The sequence below is a fragment of the Thamnophis elegans genome, chromosome 1, assembly GCF_009769535.1.
Source record: "Thamnophis elegans isolate rThaEle1 chromosome 1, rThaEle1.pri, whole genome shotgun sequence".
NCBI classification, from domain to species: Eukaryota; Metazoa; Chordata; class Lepidosauria; order Squamata; family Colubridae; genus Thamnophis; species Thamnophis elegans.
In genome coordinates, this window is record NC_045541.1 from 37,148,123 (window position 1) to 37,173,050 (window position 24,928).

The 24,928-nt window shown below is 39.6% G+C and overlaps 1 protein-coding gene across 1 annotated transcript in view; it reads left to right on the forward strand.

Moving 5' to 3' along the window:
* Positions 1-24,928, forward strand: part of NEB (nebulin) — a 227,111-nt gene that overhangs the window by 25,675 nt on the left and 176,508 nt on the right. The window contains 15 exon segments of the mRNA XM_032222196.1: positions 1,361-1,468; positions 1,554-1,658; positions 7,613-7,711; positions 13,038-13,142; positions 13,854-13,961; positions 14,062-14,175; positions 15,189-15,290; positions 15,380-15,487; positions 15,578-15,682; positions 18,347-18,445; positions 19,577-19,675; positions 20,797-20,904; positions 21,005-21,118; positions 21,780-21,977; positions 23,884-23,991. Coding sequence (XP_032078087.1) covers positions 1,361-1,468; positions 1,554-1,658; positions 7,613-7,711; positions 13,038-13,142; positions 13,854-13,961; positions 14,062-14,175; positions 15,189-15,290; positions 15,380-15,487; positions 15,578-15,682; positions 18,347-18,445; positions 19,577-19,675; positions 20,797-20,904; positions 21,005-21,118; positions 21,780-21,977; positions 23,884-23,991 — 1,680 coding nt within the window.

Genomic DNA, 24,928 nt, shown 5'->3' on the forward strand with positions numbered 1-24,928 from the left:
AGCATAGAATGAAGCAAAGGAAATAGAGAGATAAAGGAAAGAGAAATGTGTACCAATGGAAAACAAACAAGAGAAACATTATGTGGATAACTCAACACTGTTAGTGGAATCAAATTTGGATACAACTATCACTGAATTAATATATGATCTTATAAAACCAAGAGGGATCTAGTCATTTTATAAAATCAACACATAGATGAACCTAGTATTTCTTTGAAACCTGTTACAAACCAGGTTTTCGAAGCATGCACAGATTTCAATGCATTATTTAAATACACCACATTGTTGTGATTTTATAATTTTCTACAGTAAATGGCAGCATTGATTCTTTATGTTATACTTTCCTTATGTTTTCTTATCATTCTCATTTGGCTAGAATTGGTATAAGTATGACTGGGATCAATCCAAAGCAAAGAAGTTTGATATCAAATTGGACTCAATCCCGATTCTGGCTGCCAAAGCGAAACAAAAAATTGCAAGTGATGTAAGTGTTACACAGAAATTAAAAAAAGGCAGTTCGTGGCTCTCCATTTTTATACAAATTTATAGCATATGAAACTATGTCATTCTCTTTTCCCAATTAGGTTGAGTACAAGAAGGGCTACGAAAGAGCAAAGGAAAGCTTATGGAGCTTTGAGTGTGAAGATGATCCTAAGATCCGGCACTCACTGAAAGTAGGCAAGCTACAAAGTGATGTAAGTAAACCCAATGTACAGTATTGTGAAAATAGGAAGAGTGGAAGGCATGCAACATTTTCCTTGGATCCCAGGAGCTTACAAGCAAGGAGACTGAGTGTGAATAACAAGTCCTAAGCATTTTAAAAAAGAAATATTATAATCTTGGCTCTATATTTAATTTCAAATGAATACCAGTATATTGGCTGTATGGTATACATATCGAACAATAGTTTTTTGTTCCTTAAACTTTTCACCCTTTAAATCCAACTAACTACGGTACAAGTTCCTTGGCCTCTTCTTCGTATTGGCCCATTAACTATTTTTTTCATACATTGGTTGCGCTATTTATTTCCCATAAATTTTTGTTATTATTTCTCAAGATAACCAGCATTTCAATAGCAAAATTTTCTAAATGGGGAGACAACATCATGCATATAAGAAATATTTCTAAATCCCTGTTCCATGATTACTTCTCCTTTTTCACTCTTGCAGAGATATATAGGGAACCTTATGAAAAAAGCAAAAGGAGTAAGCATTAACTATTGTGAGACTCCACAGTATCAAGTGGACAACGTTCTTAAGAACTTCAGTGGGGTAAGTGTGGTGGACATTTCTCCTTTGTTTCTGCTCCAGACGATAGTCTTGCTTGTTTTGCTGCAACATGTGATTGTGTTTCTCCACAGGTGAAATACAAGGAGCCGTATGTAACCAATGTCCTTGGCCGGTACATAGGCACTTTTGAGGACCCCTATCAAGCGCATTGCATGAAGATTGAAGCTATGAAGAGTGACGTGAGTATGAATTGTACCCTATTTTCTCCCCCCCCCCCACTTATTCAATTCATGGTGCTTACTGAACTCTTGGTGGTTTTTCTAGAAAAACTATAAAGCGGACTACGAAGATGAAAAGGCTAAATGTTATGTCCCTCAAACCATAACTCAAGAATATGAAACCATGAAGAAGCTGGACATATGCAAAGATGTAAGTCATTGTTCTAGTGAGGTCATATTTTTATGAGCTCAGAACTGAAAAATAAAAGAGTCTCAGTGGTATATTATTTCATGAAATTCTTAAAACAATAAATCAAATAGAAGATATTACATGATTCAAAAATATCTGAATTGTTGCCAGTGGCACAAGAATTGAATTCATACAGCAATTTAAAAGTTGCTGTACTTTCCTGAATGGCTGCAGGGATGATGGTAACACAATCAATCTTCATAAATGTATCATGAATTACAAAATCATAAACCTGATGTCTACCAAAATTAATTTGCCACTGATTTTTAAAAACTTTCTCCCTAGTCTGCCTACAAAAAGCATGCTGACCAGATCAAATTTACTTCAGTGTCGGATTCTCCAGTTTTGCTACAAGCACAGATTAATACCAAGCAGCTGAGTGACGTAAGGCTTTGCATGGTCTTATATTTTCTGCTAAGTTGTCTGAGAAAGAGTTCATGATTATTGGGACTTGCAAGTCCTTAACATTGCAATAATGTTAAGTGATTGGAAAGAATTGTCAGGAACTGTCAGTTGATACTGAACTAGATTCAGTGTTTACAAAATGACAGTGATCATTTTTGATTGTTGGCCCACTGAAAGCCAAAGACATTCTTAACCTGATGGTGCCAAGAATCTCCTCTCGAACTGTCAGTTAGTTTAGTTTAGTTTAGTTTATTTGGATTTATAGGCCGCCCTTTTCCCTGAGGGGACTCAGGGCGGCTTACAATCATTAGGGAGGGGGTGCAATTCAAAACAAACAATATGTGAACAAAATAAATAAAGTAATAAAAACACAACTTGCATTCAACATTCAACACTCGGGTGGGGCAAATTAGAGACTTATCCCCAGGCCTGTTGGGATAGCCAGGTCTTAAGGGCTGCGCGGAAGGCCTGGATGGTGGTGAGGGTGCGTATCTCGACGGGGTGATCGTTCCACAGGGTCGGAGCTGCAACAGAAAAGGCTCTCCTCCGTGTAGTCGCCAGTTGACATTGACTGGCGGATGGGATTCGGAGGAGGCCCAGTCTGTGCGATCTTATCGGTCGGAGGGAGGTAATCGGCAGAAGGCGGTCTCTCAAGTACTCAGATCCACTACCATGAAGGGCTTTAAAGATGGTCAACAGGACCCTGAAGCGCACCCGGAGATCAACAGGTAGCCAGTGCAGCTCGCGGAGGATGGGTGTTATGTGGGCGAACCGCGGTGCGCCCACTCTCACTCGCGCGGCCGCATTCTGAACTAACTGCAGCCGCCGGATGCACTTCAAGAGCAGCCCCATGTAGAGCACATTGCAGTATTCCAGCCTAGAGATCACAGGGCTCGAGTGACTGTTGTGAGAGCCTCCCGATTCAGGTAGGGTTGTAACTGGCGGACCAGGCGAACCTGGGCAAATGCCCCCCTGGTCACAGCCGACAGATGATGGTCGAGAGTCAGCTGTGGATCCAGGAGGACTCCTAAGTTACGAACCCTATCTGAGGGGTATAAAATTTGACCCCCCAGCCTGATAGATGGAACATTAGCCAAATTGTTGGGAGGGAAACACAACAGCCACTCGGTCTTGTCCGAGTTGAGTACCAGTTTGTTAGCGCTCATCCAGTTCTTAACGGCCTCAAGACCCTGGCTCATCACGTCCACCGCTTCATTGAGTTGGCACGGGGCGGACAGATACAGTTGCGTATCGTCCGCGTATTGATGGTATTTTATCCCGTGCCTCCGAATGATCTCACCCAGCGGTTTCATGTATATGTTAAATAGTAGGGGGGATAAGACCGAACCCTGTGGCACCCCATATTTTAGGGGCCTCAGGGACGATCTCTGCCCCCCGACCAACACCGACTGCGACCTGTCCGAGAGGTAGGAGGAGAACCACTGCAAAACAGTGCCTCCCACCCCCACCTCCTGCAGTCGTCGCAGAAGGATACCATGGTCGATGGTATCGAAAGCCGCCGAGAGGTCAAGGAGAACCAGGATGGACGCATGGCCTCCATCTCTGGCCCTCCAGAGATCATCGGTCAATGCGACCAAAGCGGTTTCTGTGCTGTAACCGGGTCTGAAGCCGGACTGGAAGGGGTCAAGGTAGCTAGCTTCCTCCAAGGCCCGTTGCAGCTGGAAGGCCACCACCTTCTCAACAACCTTCCCAACAAAGGGAAGGTTGGAGACAGGACGATAGTTATTTAAAATGGCTGGATCCAAGGATGGTTTCTTCAGGAGGGGTCTCACCACCGCCGTTTTAAGTGCGGCGGGGAAGTGCCCCTCCCGAAGGGAGGTGGTTACGACCGCCTGGATCCAGCCACGTGTCACCTCACTGCTGAACTAGATTCAGTGTTTACAAAATGACAGTGATCATTTTTGATTGTTGGCCCACTGAAAGCCAAAGACATTCTTAACCTGATGGTGCCAAGAATCTCTTCTCCTCTGCTGTGCAGATACTAACAGAGGTATGCCACTGCCCTAGATACATATGTCGCACATTGTTGAGAAATTATCTACCTGTCTTCTGAACACTGTGTTTGCGTGACATTTTCTATTTTTTTATTTTTTATTTTATTTAAAAACATGAAAGTACATACACACACAAAACCTAGAAATAGACCACATTTACACAATACAATACAAACAGGAGCTTCCTGTTCTTTCTAAGAACAATTATCAATCGATACCGCTCACCCTATATTATTTCTCCTTCTATTATATTTCATTTGGATTTCACCATTCTTAACCCCCTTATTTTACTCATAATTATTATTTTTGAGTTTTGTGGTATTCCTTCATTGATTCTTGTTTCTTTCCTCCATCCACCAATACCATTTATCCCGTATCTGGTAGAATTCTGATTCTTCTTTTCCCTGGATTTCTTTAGTTAGTTTGTCCATTTCAGCACAATCCATAACCTTTCTTATTATTTCATCTTTCATGGAGTTAATTTGTTTTTCCATTTCTGGGCAAAGGCAATCCTTGCCTCCGTAATTATATATAGTATTAAATACTGGATTTCTTTTTTGTATTTCGCAGACATTATTCCTAATAAAAAAAACTCTGTGCGTGACATTTTAATATGTCCCCACAGTTGCTTTTTAAATCCTCATTAACTCATTCTGCATTTCAGATGAACTACAAAGCCAAACATGAGGCTGAAAAAGCCAGATGTACCATACCTCCGGATGCTCCGTTTTTCCTCCAGTCCAGAGTCAATGCTTATAACATCAGTGATGTAAGTATAAGACTTCTGTATGGTTGTTTTACAGTTAGAGTGATATAATATATAATTTAAGTTTTGACTCAATTATGTGAACTGTTACTATTGCTACTAGGATAATAGGGCAATGGGTAATAGCAATAGCAATAGCAGTAGACTTATATACCGCTTCATAGGGCTTTCAGCCCTCTCTAAGCGGTTTACAGAGAGTCAGCATATTGCCCCCAACAATCTGGGTCCTCATTTTACCCACCTCGGAAGGATGGAAGGCTGAGTCAACCCTGAGCCAGTGAGATTTGAACCGCTGAACTGCTGAGCATTTAACCACTGCGCCACCTTGGCTCTAGATGAATGCCTTCCGAAGACCCTGGGCATCTTTCATAATCCATAGTCGGTATGAGCAAGGACATTAAACTGGAAAAGAGAACTAACTTAATTTTAGAACCAAAGAGAAAGGAGTCCAGAGCATATTGGTTATTGGGGAAGAAGAATGAAGCATGTCAGAATTATGACATAAGAAGAAAGATAAAAAAGAAAATAAAACTTCTCAACCAATATTTAGGAAAGACTATATGAGTCAGGAGAAAGGAAAAAGGTAGCAGGAATGATAAGGAAAGAATCTAATCAAATTCTGCAGACTGGAAAAGTAGATCTAAAAACCAGTTGTTGGGAATATTATGGAAGAGTGTGTGGTTGAATATACATACCTCCAATTATGTGATAAATCACAGCTTGGTTTTGAGGCAAGGATCAGGTGCTGATAAAGAACTTGATTAGATGAATGCACTCTGCCTTGATGTTCGAGTACTGCAGAGAATGGATTGGTTACATCATGTATTTGCATATCGTGTACTATTCATCTCATGAGACTTTTTTACAAGTTCCGATTTTTTTAAAAAGTGATTATATTTTTAATAGCATTTCATGATAGCACATAGAAATGTTAGAATTTATATTTCAGCTGGCTAGAACTTATTGTTCTTAACTTGAAGAATGTTTTCATTTTCTCAACCAAACTAAGGTATGGTTACAGATAAAAGCATCTTCTTCTACTGTATGTATTTTGAGGCTTATCCTCCTGATTCCTAGTTTATTTTCTTCTCTCTTGGCTAGAATTGTTATAAGTATGACTGGGATCAAACAAAAGCAAAGAAGTTTGATATCAAAATGGATGCTATCCCAATTTTGGCTGCGAAAGCCAAGCAAAAAATCACGAGCGATGTAAGTGTTGCACAGAGTAATGGGGGGGGGGGGGGGAGAGCTTAGCATGCAATACGCAAAGTTTGTATCCAATGCAAGTATTTTATTCTGATATCCCCCTGTAGATTGAATATAAGAAAGGCTACGAAAAGAGCAAGGGGAAGCTTATTGGAGCCTGAGCGTCCAGGATGATCCCAAGATCTTACATTCTCTGAAAGTAGGCAAACTGCAAAATGACGTAAGTACAAATTACAGTAAAATGAAATGGAGTGTGTTGCATTTTAGAATATCTGTGATGATGTAGTACTGCTGTTACCACAGAGAGAGAGGAAGGGGTCAGGCTATTTTTCCAAAGAACCCGAAGGCCAGACAAGGAATAATGGATGGAAACTAAACAAGGAGAGTTTTAACCTGGAAATTTTCTGACAGTGAGAGCAATCAACCAATAGAACAGCTTGTCTTTGGAAGTTGTGGAAGCTTCATCACTTGAAGCTTTCAAAAAGAGACTGAACTGCCATCTGTCAGAAATGGTGTAGGGTCTGCTTGGGCGGGTGTGTGTGTGTTGAAGTATAACCTACAAGGTCCCTTCCAAGATCTATACCCTGGAATTAAGCCGGGTAGATAGTTCTTATGTGCCCATTCTAATTATGAATTCACAAATGACATTTTCCATATGGCTTCCTATAACAATTCCTTCTTTCTTTTCATTCTTGCAGAGACTATATAAGGAATCCTATGAAAAAGCAAAAGGAGTAAGCATTAACTATTGTGAGACTCCACAGTATCAAGTAGACACGTTCTTAAGAACTTCAGTGGGGTAAGTGTGGTGAAGATTTCTGCTTTGCTTCTGCTCCAGACATTGTCTTGCTTGCTTTGTTGCAATGTGTGATTGTGTTTCATCCACAGGTGAGATACAAAGAACCTTACATAACCAATGTCTTGGGCCGGTATATAGGCACTTTTGAGGACCCCTATCAAGCACATTGCATGAAGATGGAAGCTATGAAGAGCGACGTGAGTATGAATTGTACCCATTTTCCTCTATTTCCCCCCTTTTTTGTTCAGTTCATGGTGTTTATGAAGTTTTCTGGTGGTTTCTCTAGAAAACTATAGGGCAGACTATGAAGACGAAAAGGATAAATGCTATTTCCCTCAAACCATAACTCAAGAATATGAAGCCATGAAGAAGCTGGACATGTGCAAAGATGTAAGTCATTGTTTTAATGAGGTCATATATTTTTATGTGCTTCAGAACTGAAAAAGAAAAAATCTCAGTTGTGTATTGTGTCACAATATTCTTAAAATAATAAATGAAATAAAAAATACGTGAAAATATCTGAAGTATTATTGATGGTACAAGAACTGAATTTAAACACCATGCTGTCAATGTATGTAAATGCTGCCTTCCTCAGCTATATTTTTGCTGAATGGATGCATGGATGATAGTAGCAGAGCAGAAGGTTGTAAAACATATCACGAAGTAGAAAACACAAGTCGGATGTTTACTGAAAAGTAATCGCTGCTTGTTTTTTTCCCCCTAGTCTGCCTACAAAAAGCATCCCTACCAGATGAAATTTACTTCAGTGTCGGATTCTCCAGTTTTGCTACAAGCGCAGGTTAATAGCAAGCAGCTGAGTGATGTAAGTAATCTGGAAGCGGACGGAAGCTGCCTTTCTATGGTCTTATATTGCCTGCTAAATTGTCTAATAGACAGCCTAATGTTGAGTTGGACTTGCAGATTTTTTACATTGCAATAACATGACTCTCTATTTGGAAAATGAGAATTTTGTGGCAACACTTTTTAAAACAAATGGAAGCAGTTGCTTAGAACAGTGATGGGCAACCTTTTTGGCGTGGTGTGTCAAAAATCGGCAAAAAATCGAGCATAACTCGCGTTGTGTGTCACTTCGACAAAAACATAATTTTGCGCAATTTATAGTTGCTGCTAATGGCGCTCACAGTTCCCGTTGGCATTCCGCTGTTCCCTGCTGTGGTGCAGTCGTAACCGACAGTCCCAGGAGTAGACTCTCTGTGCCGGCCTGACTGGAGAGAGGCGCGCACTGTTCCCGCGCTCCTCTCCTGCGGGTCCTCCCTCGCCGCGCTGATGACGTGTGTGCGCACGGCACGCACGCCTTACCAGCAGCCCCTGCGCTCAGAAAGGGGCGGCGGTGATACAGTAAGTGAGTGTGGGTGGGGGAGATCACACATCCCCCCCCGTTCCTCCAGCACAGATTCTTTCATCCTCGGCGGCCGTGCAGGAGCCGAGGATGAATCGCATGAAATCCTGTGCGTGTCACCCCAAATGGCTACGCGTGTCAGCACTGACACGCGTGTCATAGGTTCGCCATCACTGGCTTAGAATGTATTGGAATGAACATGGCAGTAATCTCAGTTTTCCAGAAGCTCATCCTTTTATTCATGTATGTGCTTATTTAGCAAAAGATTGTCAGACATGAATCAGATAGATTAGGTTCTCTGTTGCAGAGAAGAATTAAGCACTGGTAGGCAGACATTGCTCTTCTCAGTTCCAAACGGTCAATGCCTTTACATAGGGTTATGCTTTGGAATTTTAAACATGGCCATTTTTTTTCCTTTCGCCCTTCTCAGTTAACAGGTGTTTGTTTGGTGCTCAGAATAGTGTAAAAAGGTTTACAAACAGATTGTTTTTAACTGTTCTGACCTAGGCTTCCTGAGAGAGCATAGATCACAATCTTAGTCCTCAAAACCCTCTTTTATTTATACAGCTGTAAATTATGGCCATTCACAGTCCGCAAGGCTTCACAAACAGTCAGTGAAGGTTCTGACAGATGTCTGCTCGAGTTGCCACAGACTTTCAGGGAAATGTTGATAAACACCCACCTTATCTCCCTGGGAATACTGCCAGACACCTAATTGCCAAATGCAGAACAAGGCCAAATTTAGCACAAAGTCAAACAGAACTTTTCAAAGCTTGAACTGACTAGATAAACTAATTGCTTCCTGCAAAAGCTTACGTCCTGTTCGCTCCTCTTTTATGTCTTATGGGAGGAGCCAATCATCTCCAAACCTTACTCCCAAATCGACCCGGTTTTCTTAATTGTTCTTGCCTTCTGGCAACTCTGCACATGCACACACTGGAAACAGGCTCCCGTTGTTCTTCTCCATCGCTGATGTCAAATAACTACCAGATGGCCTTGAGCCTCCGACTCAGTGCCATCGTCCAAGCCTTCCCCAGACTCCACGACTGGCCCATCTTCCTCCCTAAACCTCCTCACTGTCTGAATCTGCTGCCAGCTCTGCTGGCCGCTGACGGGCCACAATATTAACTTCTAGAAACTGCTGGTTGCTACTTCAGCAGATATAGACCCTATGCCATCTCTTCTATTTTGTCTCTCCTTCCCTCTTCAGGCTCTGGAGAAGCTGACCATGTCATTGATGATGAATTAGATGATTCTAAAAAGTTTGTAACTGCACCCTTAGCTGTTTAAATCATAAGATCCTTTCATATGCCCTGTTTACTGTGACAGGAAGGTGCCTTCCTAACCATTCCAGAAGCAGAGAAATGGATGTGATCATATTTAAATTCAATCTTGTCCCATTGGAAAAACAGCCTATTGTCCACTACTTTTGTTCTGTTTTAAAAGAGCATTTTCCACCATAGGCAATACGAGTCTTGTAGTTCAGCTGGCCTGCAGTATCTCATTTGTAGGTAAAGTTAAAGGGGAGGACAAACTGCCCTGCTGCTTTTGATTTCCTCTGACTCCCTGGTCATTCAACATTTGACAACAGAAGAATCAAAACTTTCCTATTGTGCCTCAAAGTTATTTCTCCCACAGTTTTTTCAAAACCTCAAGAGAAGGCAAGAAAGATGCCAGGGAATAAGCCACCATAAAGCCTCTAATTCTCCTGGCCCACTAAGATATTCTGTAGGACTGAAGAGCTGTGGGGAAAAGAGAAGTAGAAGGGAAGTTGTTCTTTAATTGGCAATCCCCAAGATGAAGCTGTTCATCCTGGCTTGGTGGAGAAGGCATAGCTGTGCCTGGTTCTCAGGGTTGGCTGGGTGCATTTGTTGACCTGTACTAGTGGTCCATCTACAAGTCTTCTGCTACCAGTAATTGACACTAAAGAGGCATTCCCCCCTCTCTTTATTTACTTTCCTCATTGATTAAACCTGTTTACCTCATTACTGAGGTAGAAAATAGTCAGAAATGGGACCATTATAGCAATAGCAATAGCAGTTAGACTTATATACCGCTTCATAGGGCTTTCAGCCCTCTGTAAGCGGTTTACAGAGTCAGCATATCACCCCCAACAACAATTGCATTTGAAGCCATTGTGCTTTGATATTGACTCACAAACAGCAGAAAAACACTTCAGAGAGAGAGAGAGAGAGAGAGAGAGAGAGAGAGAGAGAGAGAGAGAGAGAGAGAGAGAGAGAGAGAGAGTTAAATGTCCAGCGATAAAACTGAAGATCTAAAAATTTGACATCACTATATCCTGAAAGGATAGTAATTTGCATAAAGAAAACATAGATGTTTGTCTTTTTCATAGAAATGTTTGTAATAAAGTTGAATCTCCCTAAAACACATTGAAAGTATTAAAATAGGACTCCCTCTACGTACCTATATTGAAGAAATATAATTTTTTACATTTAGCTTATTCTGTATAGTCAAAGGAATTCTAAATAATTTGTTTTAGATTAATATCAATTAGAGATATAAACAATGGAAGTATTTATATTGACAATTAGGTTTTCTTCAAATATTCCAAAATATTTAAAATAATTCCCACACCAAAGAAAAATCCACAAATTTTCATCAGTGCTTTAGAAATAACAGGAATTATATGATATTATATTGATTAAATAATTTGATAATCAATCTCTTATGGTCTTGTACATTTTGGTAAATAACATTCATAGCTATTCAATTAAAAATATCAAGGGGAAAATGTGTTAAGCTCTAGCCAATTTTAAGCTCACAATGTCTTTCTGAGGCCTAGGAAAATAGGCTAAATATTCCAATAGAAGGAAAGGATAGAATTCCATCCTGTCAGGGCAGAAAATAATTCCATATGTATTAGTATACTATAATGGATATCTCATGAGCCATAATGTCACAGTGATTAGAGTGTAGTACTGCAAGCTACTTCTGTTGACTGCAGGATGACTGCAATTTGGCAGTTCAAATCTCACCAGGCTTAAAGTTGATTCAGCCTTCCATCTTTCAGAGGTGGGTAAAATTAGGACTTAGATGGTTGGGGGCAATATGCTGATTCTGTAAACCACTTAGAGAGGGTTGTAAATAGGAGTGGGTTCTTGCCAATTCTAACCTCTTCTATAGAAGAGGTTCCACAAATCTACCGTGCCATTTAGAACTGGTTCCAGCTCCCTCCCCCCGCCCATCCGCACCATGCTTGCCCCGCCCACTGCTCACTGAGTGGCTGGCTCACCAATTGCCTCTAAGAGTCCTATCTAAGCCTTAAAGTCTTAAAACTGTCAAGTTTGAACATCCCTGGGGTTTTTTTCTAAAGGGTTAGAGTGCAAGGGTCTTGTAACTTGACAACTTTAAGACTTGAATGCTTCAAATGCCAGAGTTTCTGAGCCAACATTTTGGTTGCTAAGCAAGAGCATTGTTAACTGAGTTTCACCATATTTTACAAGTTGGCCACACCCACCCAATCACATGACTGCCAAGCCACTTCCACTTGGTCACATGGCTGGCAAGCCACTCCCACCTGGTTACATAGCTGGCAAGCCACTCCAACAAAGCAAGCCACACCTACAGAAGAGGTTCTAAAAAAATTTGAAACCCACCACTGGTTGTAAAGCACTGTGAAGCAGTATATAAGTGTAAGTGCTATTACTGTCCCAAAAATCCTATTGAATCCAAGGTATATAAATCCAAGAAGGAAGGAAGGAAGGAAGGAAGGAAGGAAGGAAGGAAGGAAGGAAGGAAGGAAGGAAGGAAGGAAGATAGGCTGGTCGTTCCACCCAAATGAGAACTGAAACTGGACTACATTTCAGGTCTCTTTATTCCCTCCCTCTTCCAGGCACTGGATAATAAGAGGGGGGGGGACACACATATTTTTACCTCTTCTTGGTGAGGAATTCCTCTCATTCCTCTCCTCATTGCCAAGTCAACCATTCTCTGGATCAGATTAATTATACAAATGTCTGTTATTCACTTGACCAGATCTTCAAACTTAACTCTCAGGCACACCACAACATTACTGTGGTTGTCTGAACTTTTCTGAATAAGCACTGGTGAGGATAGGGTTACCATTTTATAGCTCCCTCCATCAGAATGGCTTATTGAAAAATCCTATATCAATTCTGTTGCTAATAAAGCATTTGGTCTCAGGCCAGATCTTTGGCTTATGTGAGATAGGAAAGTAGTAAATTTTCTTAGTTTTCAAAGATATTTGTCAGGAAAGGAGTTGAAATTGCTGCTATTGGTGTAAGGGAATAATTGTTACTGCATGGGCCAGTGGTGGGTTCCAGATCTCATTGCAACCGGTATGCTGCAATGGGGCATGCGCACCCACTTCCCGTGATGCTCCAGTTGCTCGGCAGAGCATTGCGCAGGTGCTGTACACTCTGTGTGCATGTGCAAATGGCCCGGTTGGGTCAAATACAGGTAAGGAAGGCAGGCAGGCGGATGGGCCCTCTGGAGCACCTCACCAGAACAGTACCTGGTGCTCCCAGCAGGCACTGGTATGCCTGTACAGAAGCATACCAGCCGTAATCCACCACTGGCATCGGCACTGCCATTTTCTCCTAACTGCTCCTTTAGAAGGTTCATCATTTGGACAAGGTAGTCCTCCTGGGAGAGAATTTGGTTTGGGCACTGGAGCAAAACTTTGATGATTTGATCGATAGAAACTCCATAGCCATAGTTGGTCTGTAGGAGAAGGAATTCTTCCCATAGTGAAGAGCAGTGTGTGTTAGTAATTTATATACCACTCTTTGTTCATTCTATATTTCAGATGAATTACAAAGCTAAGCATGAGGCTGAAAAATTCAAATGTTCTATACCTCCAGATGCTCCTTTGTTTCTCCAGTCCAGAGTTAATGCTTATAACATCAGTGATGTGAGTATAATGCACAACTGCTCTTATGACTCAATAACTTAATAACTACCGGTAATACATTGCTACTATGATAATAGGTCATGAATCTAAAATATTTGCAGTTAGATATCTATTAGGCAGACAGCAAATAATACATTGGATAGATTGTTGTAACCCAGAGTCAGCATGGACAAGGACCTCAAGCTTGAAAATAACCAGTCTAATTAGCTATATTTAAAACAACACAAAGACCAAAATTTATTGGTAGAGGATGAAATAAAATGAGGGAATGATGTGATCACAAAAGAAGGAAGAGGGAAAGCAGAATTTCTCAACACATATACAGTAGGAGTGTGTTGTGCATATTTGGCAGGAGAAACAATAGAAACTGAAATGATGTAGAAGTAGGCTAGTTGGATTCTAGGATTTCAAAAGAACTTAGAACATGAGTGACTGTAATCACAAGAATTACTAGAGAAGAGTCTGGGTTGAGAAGTGAAGGACAGGGAAGTAATGGGTATATTTGGGCAGATGTATCTATAACCAATTAATCATTATATGAAGATATCTATTTTCTCTATGTCTACATGTCTCTCTAGATGTAAATTTGTACATATAGATCCATCTTATAATGGACTTATTTTGTGAAATTTCCAAATATTTAAAGGCAATTCTATGTATTTTGAGGCTTATCCTCCTGATTCCTAGTTTATTTTCTTCTCTCTTGGCTAGAATTGTTATAAGTATGACTGGGATCAAACAAAAGCAAAGAAGTTTGATATCAAAATGGATGCTATCCCAATTTTGGCTGCGAAAGCCAAGCAAAAAATCACGAGCGATGTAAGTGTTGCACAGAGTAATGGGGGGGGGGGAGAGCTTAGCATGCAATACGCAAAGTTTGTATCCAATGCAAGTATTTTATTCTGATATCCCCCTGTAGATTGAATATAAGAAAGGCTACGAAAAGAGCAAGGGGAAGCTTATTGGAGCCTTGAGCGTCCAGGATGATCCCAAGATCTTACATTCTCTGAAAGTAGGCAAACTGCAAAATGACGTAAGTACAAATTACAGTAAAATGAAAATGGAGTGTGTTGCATTTTAGAATATCTGTGATGATGTAGTACTGCTGTTACCACAGAGAGAGAGGAAGGGGTCAGGCTATTTTTCCAAAGAACCCGAAGGCCAGACAAGGAATAATGGATGGAAACTAAACAAGGAGAGTTTTAACCTGGAAATTTTCTGACAGTGAGAGCAATCAACCAATAGAACAGCTTGTCTTTGGAAGTTGTGGAAGCTTCATCACTTGAAGCTTTCAAAAAGAGACTGAACTGCCATCTGTCAGAAATGGTGTAGGGTCTGCTTGGGCGGGTGTGTGTGTGTTGAAGTATAACCTACAAGGTCCCTTCCAACTCTGTTAATCTGTATCCCTTCTTCCCTCCCTTCCTTCCTGATGTTCTGTTTTCCTCAGAGGGGGGGGGGACATTTTTTTGCTCCCTGTATTCTAGAACTATAAAGCAAGAAAAATTAGTAGTGAAATAAGAATTCTCACATCATTGAAAATTATAATCTACATCTACTGCCATTTTAATAGTAGCCAGTAAAGAGGACATACACTATACACACCTTCAGTAATTTGTTAATATTTGTATGACTATCAAATTTGGGAACTTCCAGATTTATCACAGATATTTATATAATGCCTAATTATCCTAATTTATTCAGAGTCAAGTAGTCAATTGTCTGATGAAAAAACCTTTCAACTAAAATAATAATGAACATCAACATGCTAAATCATGAATGAGCTAAATAGAAAATCTGTATCAGAAAGCTGTTTACACAGAACATTAATAGCTATTGTTAATTGATACAAAGTATCCTTGCCATTTTATTTATAACCTAATTTGGGTTTCCCATAAACACCTGCCTTGCTACTCTTGGAAAGAGAAACTTTGGAGATCTATACCCTGGAATTAAGTTCTTATGTGCCCATTCTAATTATGAATTCACAAATGACATTTTCCATATGGCTTCCTATAACAATTCCTTCTTTCTTTTTCACTCTTGCAGAGACTATATAAGGAATCCTATGAAAAAGCAAAAGGAGTAAGCATTAACTATTGTGAGACTCCACAGTATCAAGTAGACAACGTTCTTAAGAACTTCAGTGGGGTAAGTGTGGTGAAGATTTCTGCTTTGCTTCTGCTCCAGACATTGTCTTGCTTGCTTTGTTGCAATGTGTGATTGTGTTTCATCCACAGGTGAGATACAAAGAGCCTTACATAACCAATGTCTTGGGCCGGTATATAGGCACTTTTGAGGACCCCTATCAAGCACATTGCATGAAGATGGAAGCTATGAAGAGCGACGTGAGTATGAATTGTACCTATTTTCCTCTATTCCCCCCCTTTTTTTGTTCAGTTCATGGTGTTTATGAAGTTTTCTGGTGGTTTCTCTAGAAAAACTATAGGGCAGACTATGAAGACGAAAAGGATAAATGCTATTTCCCTCAAACCATAACTCAAGAATATGAAGCCATGAAGAAGCTGGACATATGCAAAGATGTAAGTCATTGTTTTCATGAGGTCATATTTTTTTATGTTCTTCAGATCTGAAAAAGAAAAGAATCTCAATTGTGCAAAGATGTAAGTCATTGTTAGTGTGAGATTTTATAATTGTATTTGCAATAGTCCAGAGTCTTTAAAAAAAACCCTCCTGAAGTGTTTTTTTAAAAAAAGGTAAACTTTAATATTACAGTGCTAATGTATGTTTCCTTGGATTGGTCTTGACTCATGGCTGATTATGCAGATGAGGGCTCTTGTTCCACATTCCTGCTCTCTGCATACATCCATCCTCATGCCAGTTTTCATGGCATTAGAATGGAATTCACTCTTTTTCTTAAACAACCCAGACATAATGCTGAAAGAGCCACAATGTTTTCGTATAAGGTTAAATTGGAATGGGTAAGTCACATATGATGCCAAATTACAATTTAAGGAACCACAGAACTGCACAACAAAGTATTTTCCTTGTAGTGTTCATTGGTTCAAATACTTCCTCCTGAAGAGATCGGTGTGAAGCCTGGTAAGAGATGCCTTTGTAGCATCACCTGGGCATTTTAATTTTTTTATGTTTTGGCAGACCAATATTGGAGTTTGTAGTAGGTCTTGCATTGCACTTGCTTCTCCAGCTTTGTTACTCTTCCTCTATGACTGCGCTGAAAAGTGGCTATTCAGATATACATATAGGATACATGTGACATCTGGTGGTAAGGAGACTGAAGTTGAATTACTTCTTGGAGGAGACTGCAGTGTAATCATCCAATGGCTTGGATGAGCTCTGTGCTGCAGAGTGAACATCTCTTTCTCCTTTTTCCCATTTTTAAAAATCTTGGCTTGTAGTATTGTTACAATGGAGCTAGAACAGGTTGGTAGCCTATCCAATACATGTGAATTTGTAAAAGTAAGTCATGGGTTAAAAATACAAGGTTAAAAAAAGGGTTTACTTTTGGAGGAACTCTATGGTCATTGCTGGCTGTCCGTCACCTTGGCTACTCTCCCCCATCTGGTGGTTGTATTTTATCTTAGTTTTTATTAGTGGTTATTTACTATTCTGGCATTTATTTGTATTTCTGTTTTATATTTAAATTTTTGTTACCCATTGCAGATGTTTTATATCTGTGTTTTATGAATGTAAGCTACAAGAGCCCCTGTTGTTTGCAACAGGAAACAAATACAACAAATATTGCCATGAAAGCTGATACATACTTGTATGAACATATCTTATGTTATTGAATGTTCTTCGTTAAAGCAGTGCCAAGTGTTTGAAGGGGATATTTCACAAAGGGATGCAGGCATGGTTACTAAACTCTGAAGCCAACATTGTCTGAGAGATATTGGCTGTGAAAGCCTATGCCATTATAATGAAATAAAGCATCTTTCTTGGGAGTCTTGGGAGTCCCAAAGGTGCTTTTTCAAGAGGCAACTGGACTTTCTTCGAAGACAAAACAACCACTTCTGAAATGCATGGTACAACATAGGAGAACAAACCCATCAGGACTAGATTCAGCAGTCCACCTGCATTTAAAAGACAAAGGCCACTCATTTGAAGAAAGCAAAGACCACATTTTGGACACATTTTTGGTTTGAAAGAGGGGTCAAAGAGGGCATCTAGGTCAAGGTTGAACAAATGTCTCTCAACAAATGTGGAGGATATGATATCATCTCTCTCCAGTCTACAACAAAGAACTTTCAACAGTTCCAAAAAGGCTCTGCACCCATTTGCACCACTCAGGTGACCCTGAGGACACAGATAAACCTCCAGGTGGCTTCAATGACTTGCTAAAAGAATGCAAATGACCAGCTGTCTGCATGGAGTATAAATTCTTCCATTTCCCACCATCCAGTCAGAGCTGAAGAAGTTTCCTGGATGAGAAGCAAAATGTTTTCAAAAAAACCCCAAGAAAGTCCAGTTGCCTCTTGAAAAAGCATCTTTCAGACAACGATGACCTGGATGATTGAGAATCTCCATAAGCACTTTCTTGGGAATGTTAAAGTAGCCTTGACTTTTTCAAGCCTCCCTCGTGTGCTTCAAAAACTGTCCTGGTTGCTTTCACACATATGCATGACACCACCACTTCATTTTACAGACAATCCCTTCACAGGCAGCTACTCAGATCCTGCAGAAACAGAACTGGAAACATCTGTAAGGCCTTGCAAAGAGTTGATGCTTTATTCCACGGGTATCAAACTCACAGTGTCACGTTGCTGTCACATGACATATCACATTTTTTCCCTTTGCGGAGCTGGGGTGGGTGTGGCCTGTGTGTGACGTATCTGGCCCATGGGCTGCCAGTTTGACACCCTTGCTTTAGTCTTTTTGAAGACAGAAGTTTTGTTTCCAATATACTGCATAGATTTACTAGTAATAGGCTTTATCCCCAGCAGTGCAAATATAGACTAACACCGTATCTGTGTGTAACAAGTATGGGACGATATGCTTCTATTCACATCTTTTAGTTAAAATAGCAATATATCTGATAATCAGAAGGCTTTAAGTTTTCTAAACAGCAGTGGGTTTAGATATATTGTTGATGAATGAATGGACCATGTTAGTATGCAGGAATTTTTTTAAATATTTTTTTTTCTGTAGATGCTGAAAAGTAGAATGTTAATTTGATATATGCTAAAAAGTAAATGCAATTACCTTTTGTTTCCCCATTTGTCTAGCATGCATACAAGAAACATTCTGGTCAGATCAAGTTTACCCCTGTGACAGACTCGCTGGTTATGGTACAAGCACAAATTAATTCCAAGCAGCTGAGTGATGTAAGTAACCTAGCAACTCTAACAATGTCCCATCTGGCCTTATTTTGTAGATGCTTTCTCTTCAAGTAATGGGTTTCTATTCATGAAGTTGTAGCTTTATTACCTGACTGTTGAAAATGTTTCTGGTTTATGATTTTCAAAACATACCATGTGGGGAACATAGCATTTTGTAGAATATCAGAAGCCATCCTGAGGGTAATCCAAAAACACAGTGTAAATTTTATGGAAATGTAAGGCTGGATTATGTTGGGAACATCACAAATTACTTCTTGTTCCAGAAAATTTATTTCTGGAATTTTTTTGGCTCATCTCTGGAACAACCAGATCCATAGTAGTCAAAAAGAATAATGGAATAGTTCAGTCTTCTTTGTAATGTTTTGTTTTCAAACTTGTATACTTTTGTACATATTTAATACCAGAGTCAATGAAACAAGTAGCAATATAATTGGGAAAATAAGGGCTGAGCTTGTAATCAATCAGCAGGGATGTATAGTTTGTTAATGTTGCTTTAACACAGGAGATCTATTTTTGACATTGCTTTGTGGTAATGCTTCCTATTTTTAATTTTCAAAAGATGTATGTTATGAAAGCAGATGGGGATCTGTTATTGTTGTGTTCATGAAAACAAAAGTCCAGCCATATCTTTATGTTGACTGACATAGATGCAGTCTTTTCTGAATTAACTGGGCAGTGTAAACATATTTAATTCTATTTATACCATGCCTTTCTATTGTTATGGTTATTAAAGTACAGTGGTACCTTGATGCTCAACTGCTTTGAAACTCATCAAATTTGATCCTCAATGCATTTTGACATGAAAATTTTGTCCCTGTACTCATCATTTGTTTTGTACTCAATGCACAAGCTAGAACTTGTCAGTGTTGGCTGCCTTATGACTCACTACATTATTCGATATAGGAAAAAAATGTTTGGCACTTATCATTTTTTGTACTCATCATACCTCCCAAAACCAATTAAAGATGAGTACCAAAGTACCACTGTAATTTTTTTTACTTTAAATTATTTGGATTTCCCTCTTATTTTGTTCAGTTATTAACAGCCTATGCTAGTATGCTTAATTGCTGTCCTCCAAATGATAACTTTTTATGTGATTTTCATTTTGCATTTCAGTTGAACTACAAACACAAAGCTGCGAAAAACAGGTGTTCTATCCCTCCAGATGCTCCCTTATTCCTCCAATCCAGAGTCAATGCCTACAACATCAGTGATGTAAGAGTCTTATGGATGATGCTTTCAGAGCTAAAAAAAACAAGCTACTGAGGAGAATCATAAAGCTATTTATGACAGTGAGGATAATAAGGCATAAAACAGAGCATATTTGATTGTCAGGTAACACCTGGAGATTAGTTTAGAGGCAGAGAACTTAGATCGCCACTTAGATTTTCTTTATAATCAGTTGTCATCACCTCTAGTTAGTTTGGTGAGTGGCGTCAACTTTGGCCAAAAGTCAATGATGAATTAAGAAATGAGATACTGAGGAGCAGGAGTGTCAAACTTGCATCATCACAGCAGTGTCATGTGATGTATCACAACTCCCCCCTCTGCTAAACCAGGTGTGGGCGTGGCCAGCATGTGACGTGTCTGGCCAATGGGCCGCGAGTTTGACAGCCCTGTTGAAAAGGAAGAATAATGAACAGATGGCAATGAAGAAAGGAGAAAAGAAAACTATCAAAATAGATATTTAGGAGAGTCTATAGGTGCTGGCAAGAAGAAGCATGCTAGGGAAAGAGGCTGTTGAGGTTCTAGGAGGCTATGAAGACCAAGAAATCACAGCAAACGTTAGTGTATATGTGTGTGTTCTTATGTGAGAGTTCATGGACAGAGATTCACTTGAAAAACCAATGAAGTAAAATACCTCATTTAATAAATGTTTAATTATTTACTATGGATAGAAAAACCCATTTATTCTACAGACATCACTGCTTTCCAGCTTTGGAAAATAGGTTCTCTAGAGTACATGGAGTATAACAAAGAGCTTCATTCCTGACTGATGTCCTGAAATTAGATCTTACATTGTTTGGATCATATTTTTGACAACCCTTGCAATATAAAGTAAAGTTAATCTCACAAGGGGCTTACTTTATACAAATTCTACATATTTCCTGAGTGGACGTGGAAAAGCTTGAAATCTTGTGGGCCAAAAGATTGATCAAAAAAGGTTATTCTACTCTGTTATTCTGTTAGTCTACTCATAATAACATGCACATTGAAATAGTTATGCAATTATAGGGTTATGCACTTCCTAAAATAAATATATGGATTATATGTAATATATTTTGGATTTTATGTCATGACTTGTTCATGTATTTTTCTCTTCTCCCTTGGGTTAGAATTGGTATAAGTATGACTGGGAACAATCAAAAGCAAATAAATTTGACATCAAGGTGGATGCCATTCCAATTCTAGCTGCAAAAGCCAAGCAAAAAATTGCAAGTAATGTAAGTGTTACATAGAAATTAAGGAAGAACTTGGATTGATTTTCATTTGCAGCCAGGTTTTTAGAATACCAAAGTACATTATTGTCTTGTGACCATACAGGTTGAATACAAAAAGGGTTATGAACAGAGCAAAGGCAAGTTAATCGGAGCTCTGAGTATTGAAGATGATCCCAAAATGATACATTGCCAAAAGGTGGCCAAGCAACAGAGTGATGTAAGTACAGATAAACCAAATAATATGTGGTTTGTTGATGATATGCTGAATTTTCTGAAAAATGTTGATTTATCTAGATATAAAACCATTTTCAGAATATATTTCTTTAGAGTGTCCCTTTAGGTGAAGTTTACATTCAGTGAATTCTAAATAAAGAACCACTGATCTCTAATTTTGAAAACATAATGAGCAAGTCCAGAGTGTTAATCCTCTGATGGAAAATAATAATGCACCCTTTGAGGAAAGTAGGTTCTCATAATTGCTTAACAAAATGGTGAAGAAATGCAAATGTTAATAAAAATAATACTTGGGCTATTATCCTGAATGCTTATGAAGTGCAAAAAGTAAGTGAATATTAGGTTATCAGTAGATGCACCAATTTTTTTAGCATAAGTCGGGCATATATTTAGAAGTGCATATACCTATTGACATAGACTTATTTGACAATCAGCATAATCCCAACCTAGTCTATTTCTTGCATATGGCTGTAGTCTTTTTGGAAGACCTTCTCATGTTGCAGAATAATGATTCTTTAAATAAGCTGTGTATGCTAAATACCCACTGGATATTGTAGAGGGAATATCACCCTCATTTTACAAAGATCTGGGCTTCTTTTTTCCCAACTTCAAATGGTTAATGCCTTGTATTAATTGTATCATAGCTGCTCTATAAAAAAGGTTATGAAGCATCAAAGACCAAATACACAGCACCACTGGATATGATTCCCGTTATACAAGCAAAGAAAGCCCAGGCAATCATCAGTGATACAGACTACAGGCATCGCATCCATAATTACTCCTATCCTCCTGAGAGTATTAATTTGGAGCTGGCCAGGAAGGCTAATAGTATACTAAGTGACGTAAGTAGTAATGTTTCTTCAAACCTAGCATTGTTGAACTGTGGAATGCTTCATACAGAAAAGAGAGTTGGCAGTGCATTTCCATAGCACTAGCAATAGCACTTACTTATATATTGCTTCACAGTGCTTTACAGCTCTCTTTAAGCGGTTTACAGAGTCAGCATATTCCCCCCAACAATCTGGGTCTCATTTTACGCACCTTGGAAGGATGGAAGGCTGAGTCAACCTTGAGCCTGGTGAGATTCGAACTACCAAGTTACAGGCAGCCAGCAGTCAGCAGACGTAGTCTGCAGTACTGCATTCTAACCACTGCACCACTACGGCACTGGAATAAGCCTTTTCCAGAGTTTGACAACTGGGGCAGGAAAAGCCCACAACTGAGGATTGCCTATTTTGGCCTTCCCTAACTGCTGAGCTTCAGGTTTGTTGGAAATATAAGTCCCAGACCACTGGTGGGTTGCTACTGGTTTACTACTGGTTCACTCGTGCTCATGCACAACTCACGCACATGATCACGCATGCATGCACGCACAGAAGCATCCAGACAGGTGGGTGGAGCCTCCCGCTGCCGCCACTACTGGTTTGGCCCAACCAGGCCCAACGGGAGCAACCTATCTCTGGTCCCAGACATCTGTTGAGCATATTTAACTTTAAAACAAAAGGTGGCCATCAGCTGTCTGAAAATATGTAATTATCCATACAGCATCCATTAGAGAAGGATGCTTTAAAACATTAAAATATAGACTGGTGAGCATTTGTGAAAAATAGAATAGATTTAAAGACTGAAAAGAAATTCTGTAATCTGAAAAAATAATAGGTAGCTGCTATCTAGGACTGTACAGTACAAATATTAAATTCAAGGATTTTATTCAAATGCTGTTCAGTGAAATGTCCAAATCAAATTGACTTGATTATTCAGTTTGAATCACTTAGTCAAAACCATAAAATGTTTTGTAGCTTGTCTATATAACAGAGATAATATGTATTTGCAACCAGTACGCTGCAATGGGGTCCGGTGTCCACCATGTGAATGTGCGCAGCATGCACGCAGTGCGCGCATGCATACTTACTGCTCGCGATGCTCCAGCTGCTTGGCAGAGCATTGTGCAGGTGCCGTATACTCTGTGCGTGTAAGCCCTGATCGGCTCAAATAATGATAAGGACACCAGACGGGCAGGTGGGCCTCCAGAGCACCATACCAGAATGGTACCTGGTGCTCCCAGCAGGCACCGGTACGCCCGTACCGGGGCATACCGGTCGTATCTCACCACTGATTTACAATACTCTGTTGTTTGTAAAGGGTAATCTGGAATTCAGAGAGCTTCTAAAAACATTACAATATTCTTGCCCATGTATGAAATCCTAACTATTACATAAAGCCAAGTGTTGCTTTCAAACTGAGTTCAGCTTCTAGTGATTATACAGAAACTTTCTTCTCCCAGGATGTGTTTCTTTAAAAATGTCTTAGTATAGTCTACAGATCTGATTTTTCTGGATGGACCTTATAGATCAAAGCTGGTCCTGCTTTCAATTAGGTAATGCTACCATTTAATGGAGCATATTGCACCATTTGGAAAAATTTAATCATTTTATTTTTGGCAATTACATTATCATCCTAATTTAATTCATGAATTATAGTTTCTGTTGGAAACTATAGTTTCCAACAGAAACTTTTAAAAGAATGTTCCATCTACATCAGGGGTGTCACACTCGTGTTGTCATGATGGTGTCGTGTGACGTCTTGAGACTTCCCTCCCTTTGCTAAACTGAGTGTAAGTGTGGCCAGTGCGTGATGTATCCGGCCTGTGGGCTGGGAGTTTGACACCCCTGATCTACATATAGTGCAGCTCAAATAAACTCTTACATGAACTTGAAGGCAAGAATTTCCCATTATGGTCTTTTCCAGAATGAATATAAAGCGGATTATAACAGTTGGATGAAAGGATGTGGTTGGATACCTTATGGATCTCTGGATGCAGAAACAGCAAAAAGAACTTCAGGATACGTAAGCGAGGTAAGTAAAGAAAGCCACAATTATTTCAGGTTAGTTATGGGGTTCTTCATATTTCTTTTCTCTTTTAACAACTCTGTAATCCCTTGTGAAATTGGGGTGATTGAAGGGAGCTGAGTATTTACTGTCCGGATGCCTTTCCTGATGCCTATGCAGAGTTTGCAGCAGATATTTTCTCTTTGTGCCCAAATCGAAAAACATTTGTCGCTACCTAGAATTGAACTCTCAACCTTCTAAGCGTGAGGTGAAAGTCTGCACCTTTAGGCCACTGCACCGCTCAGTGGGGTTGGTTTCCCATATTTAATTATAGCTAAATGAGAAAAAAAATCAGATACCCTAAAAGGGGCTATGCATTGAATCCCCAGTTTGATTAATAACCCTCTCACTTATCACATGTTTTGCACACAGTTTTTCAACCCAAGCAGTTAACCAGTAGTTGCACATTTTAAAAGAAGAGTCACATAAGTACATTGCCAGCAGTTACACTCAGTAAGATGTGATAATGTTCTGATATAACTAAAATTTAGAACATTGTAATCCATAGCCTTCAAGTAATATGTGTTAGAAAAGTGGGTATGTTGTATAATTTCAGTAACAAGACTATGGATTTCAAGAATATAAGTAAATAATTCAGCATCAATGGCACCTCACACTGGATTGATAAATCCAGGGGAGGACCTTCCAACCCAGTATTTTTGTAGAAGACTTCCTGTGAGCAACAAAGGATGACATGGTCCTCTTCTGACTCCTGGCCCATCATAAATGCAACATGTCCTTGTATTTCTCTGCTTCAATTAAAAACTTCTGTTTTCTAATCAGAATTGACTTACGCTCTGTAGAGCAGATGGTCTCCAGCAAGTCATGTTGATCTAGCAGCAGCTCCAAGTTTGATTGGTTGCAGGATCTGTCATTCTCTCTTCCTTCCTACAGTTGCAGATTT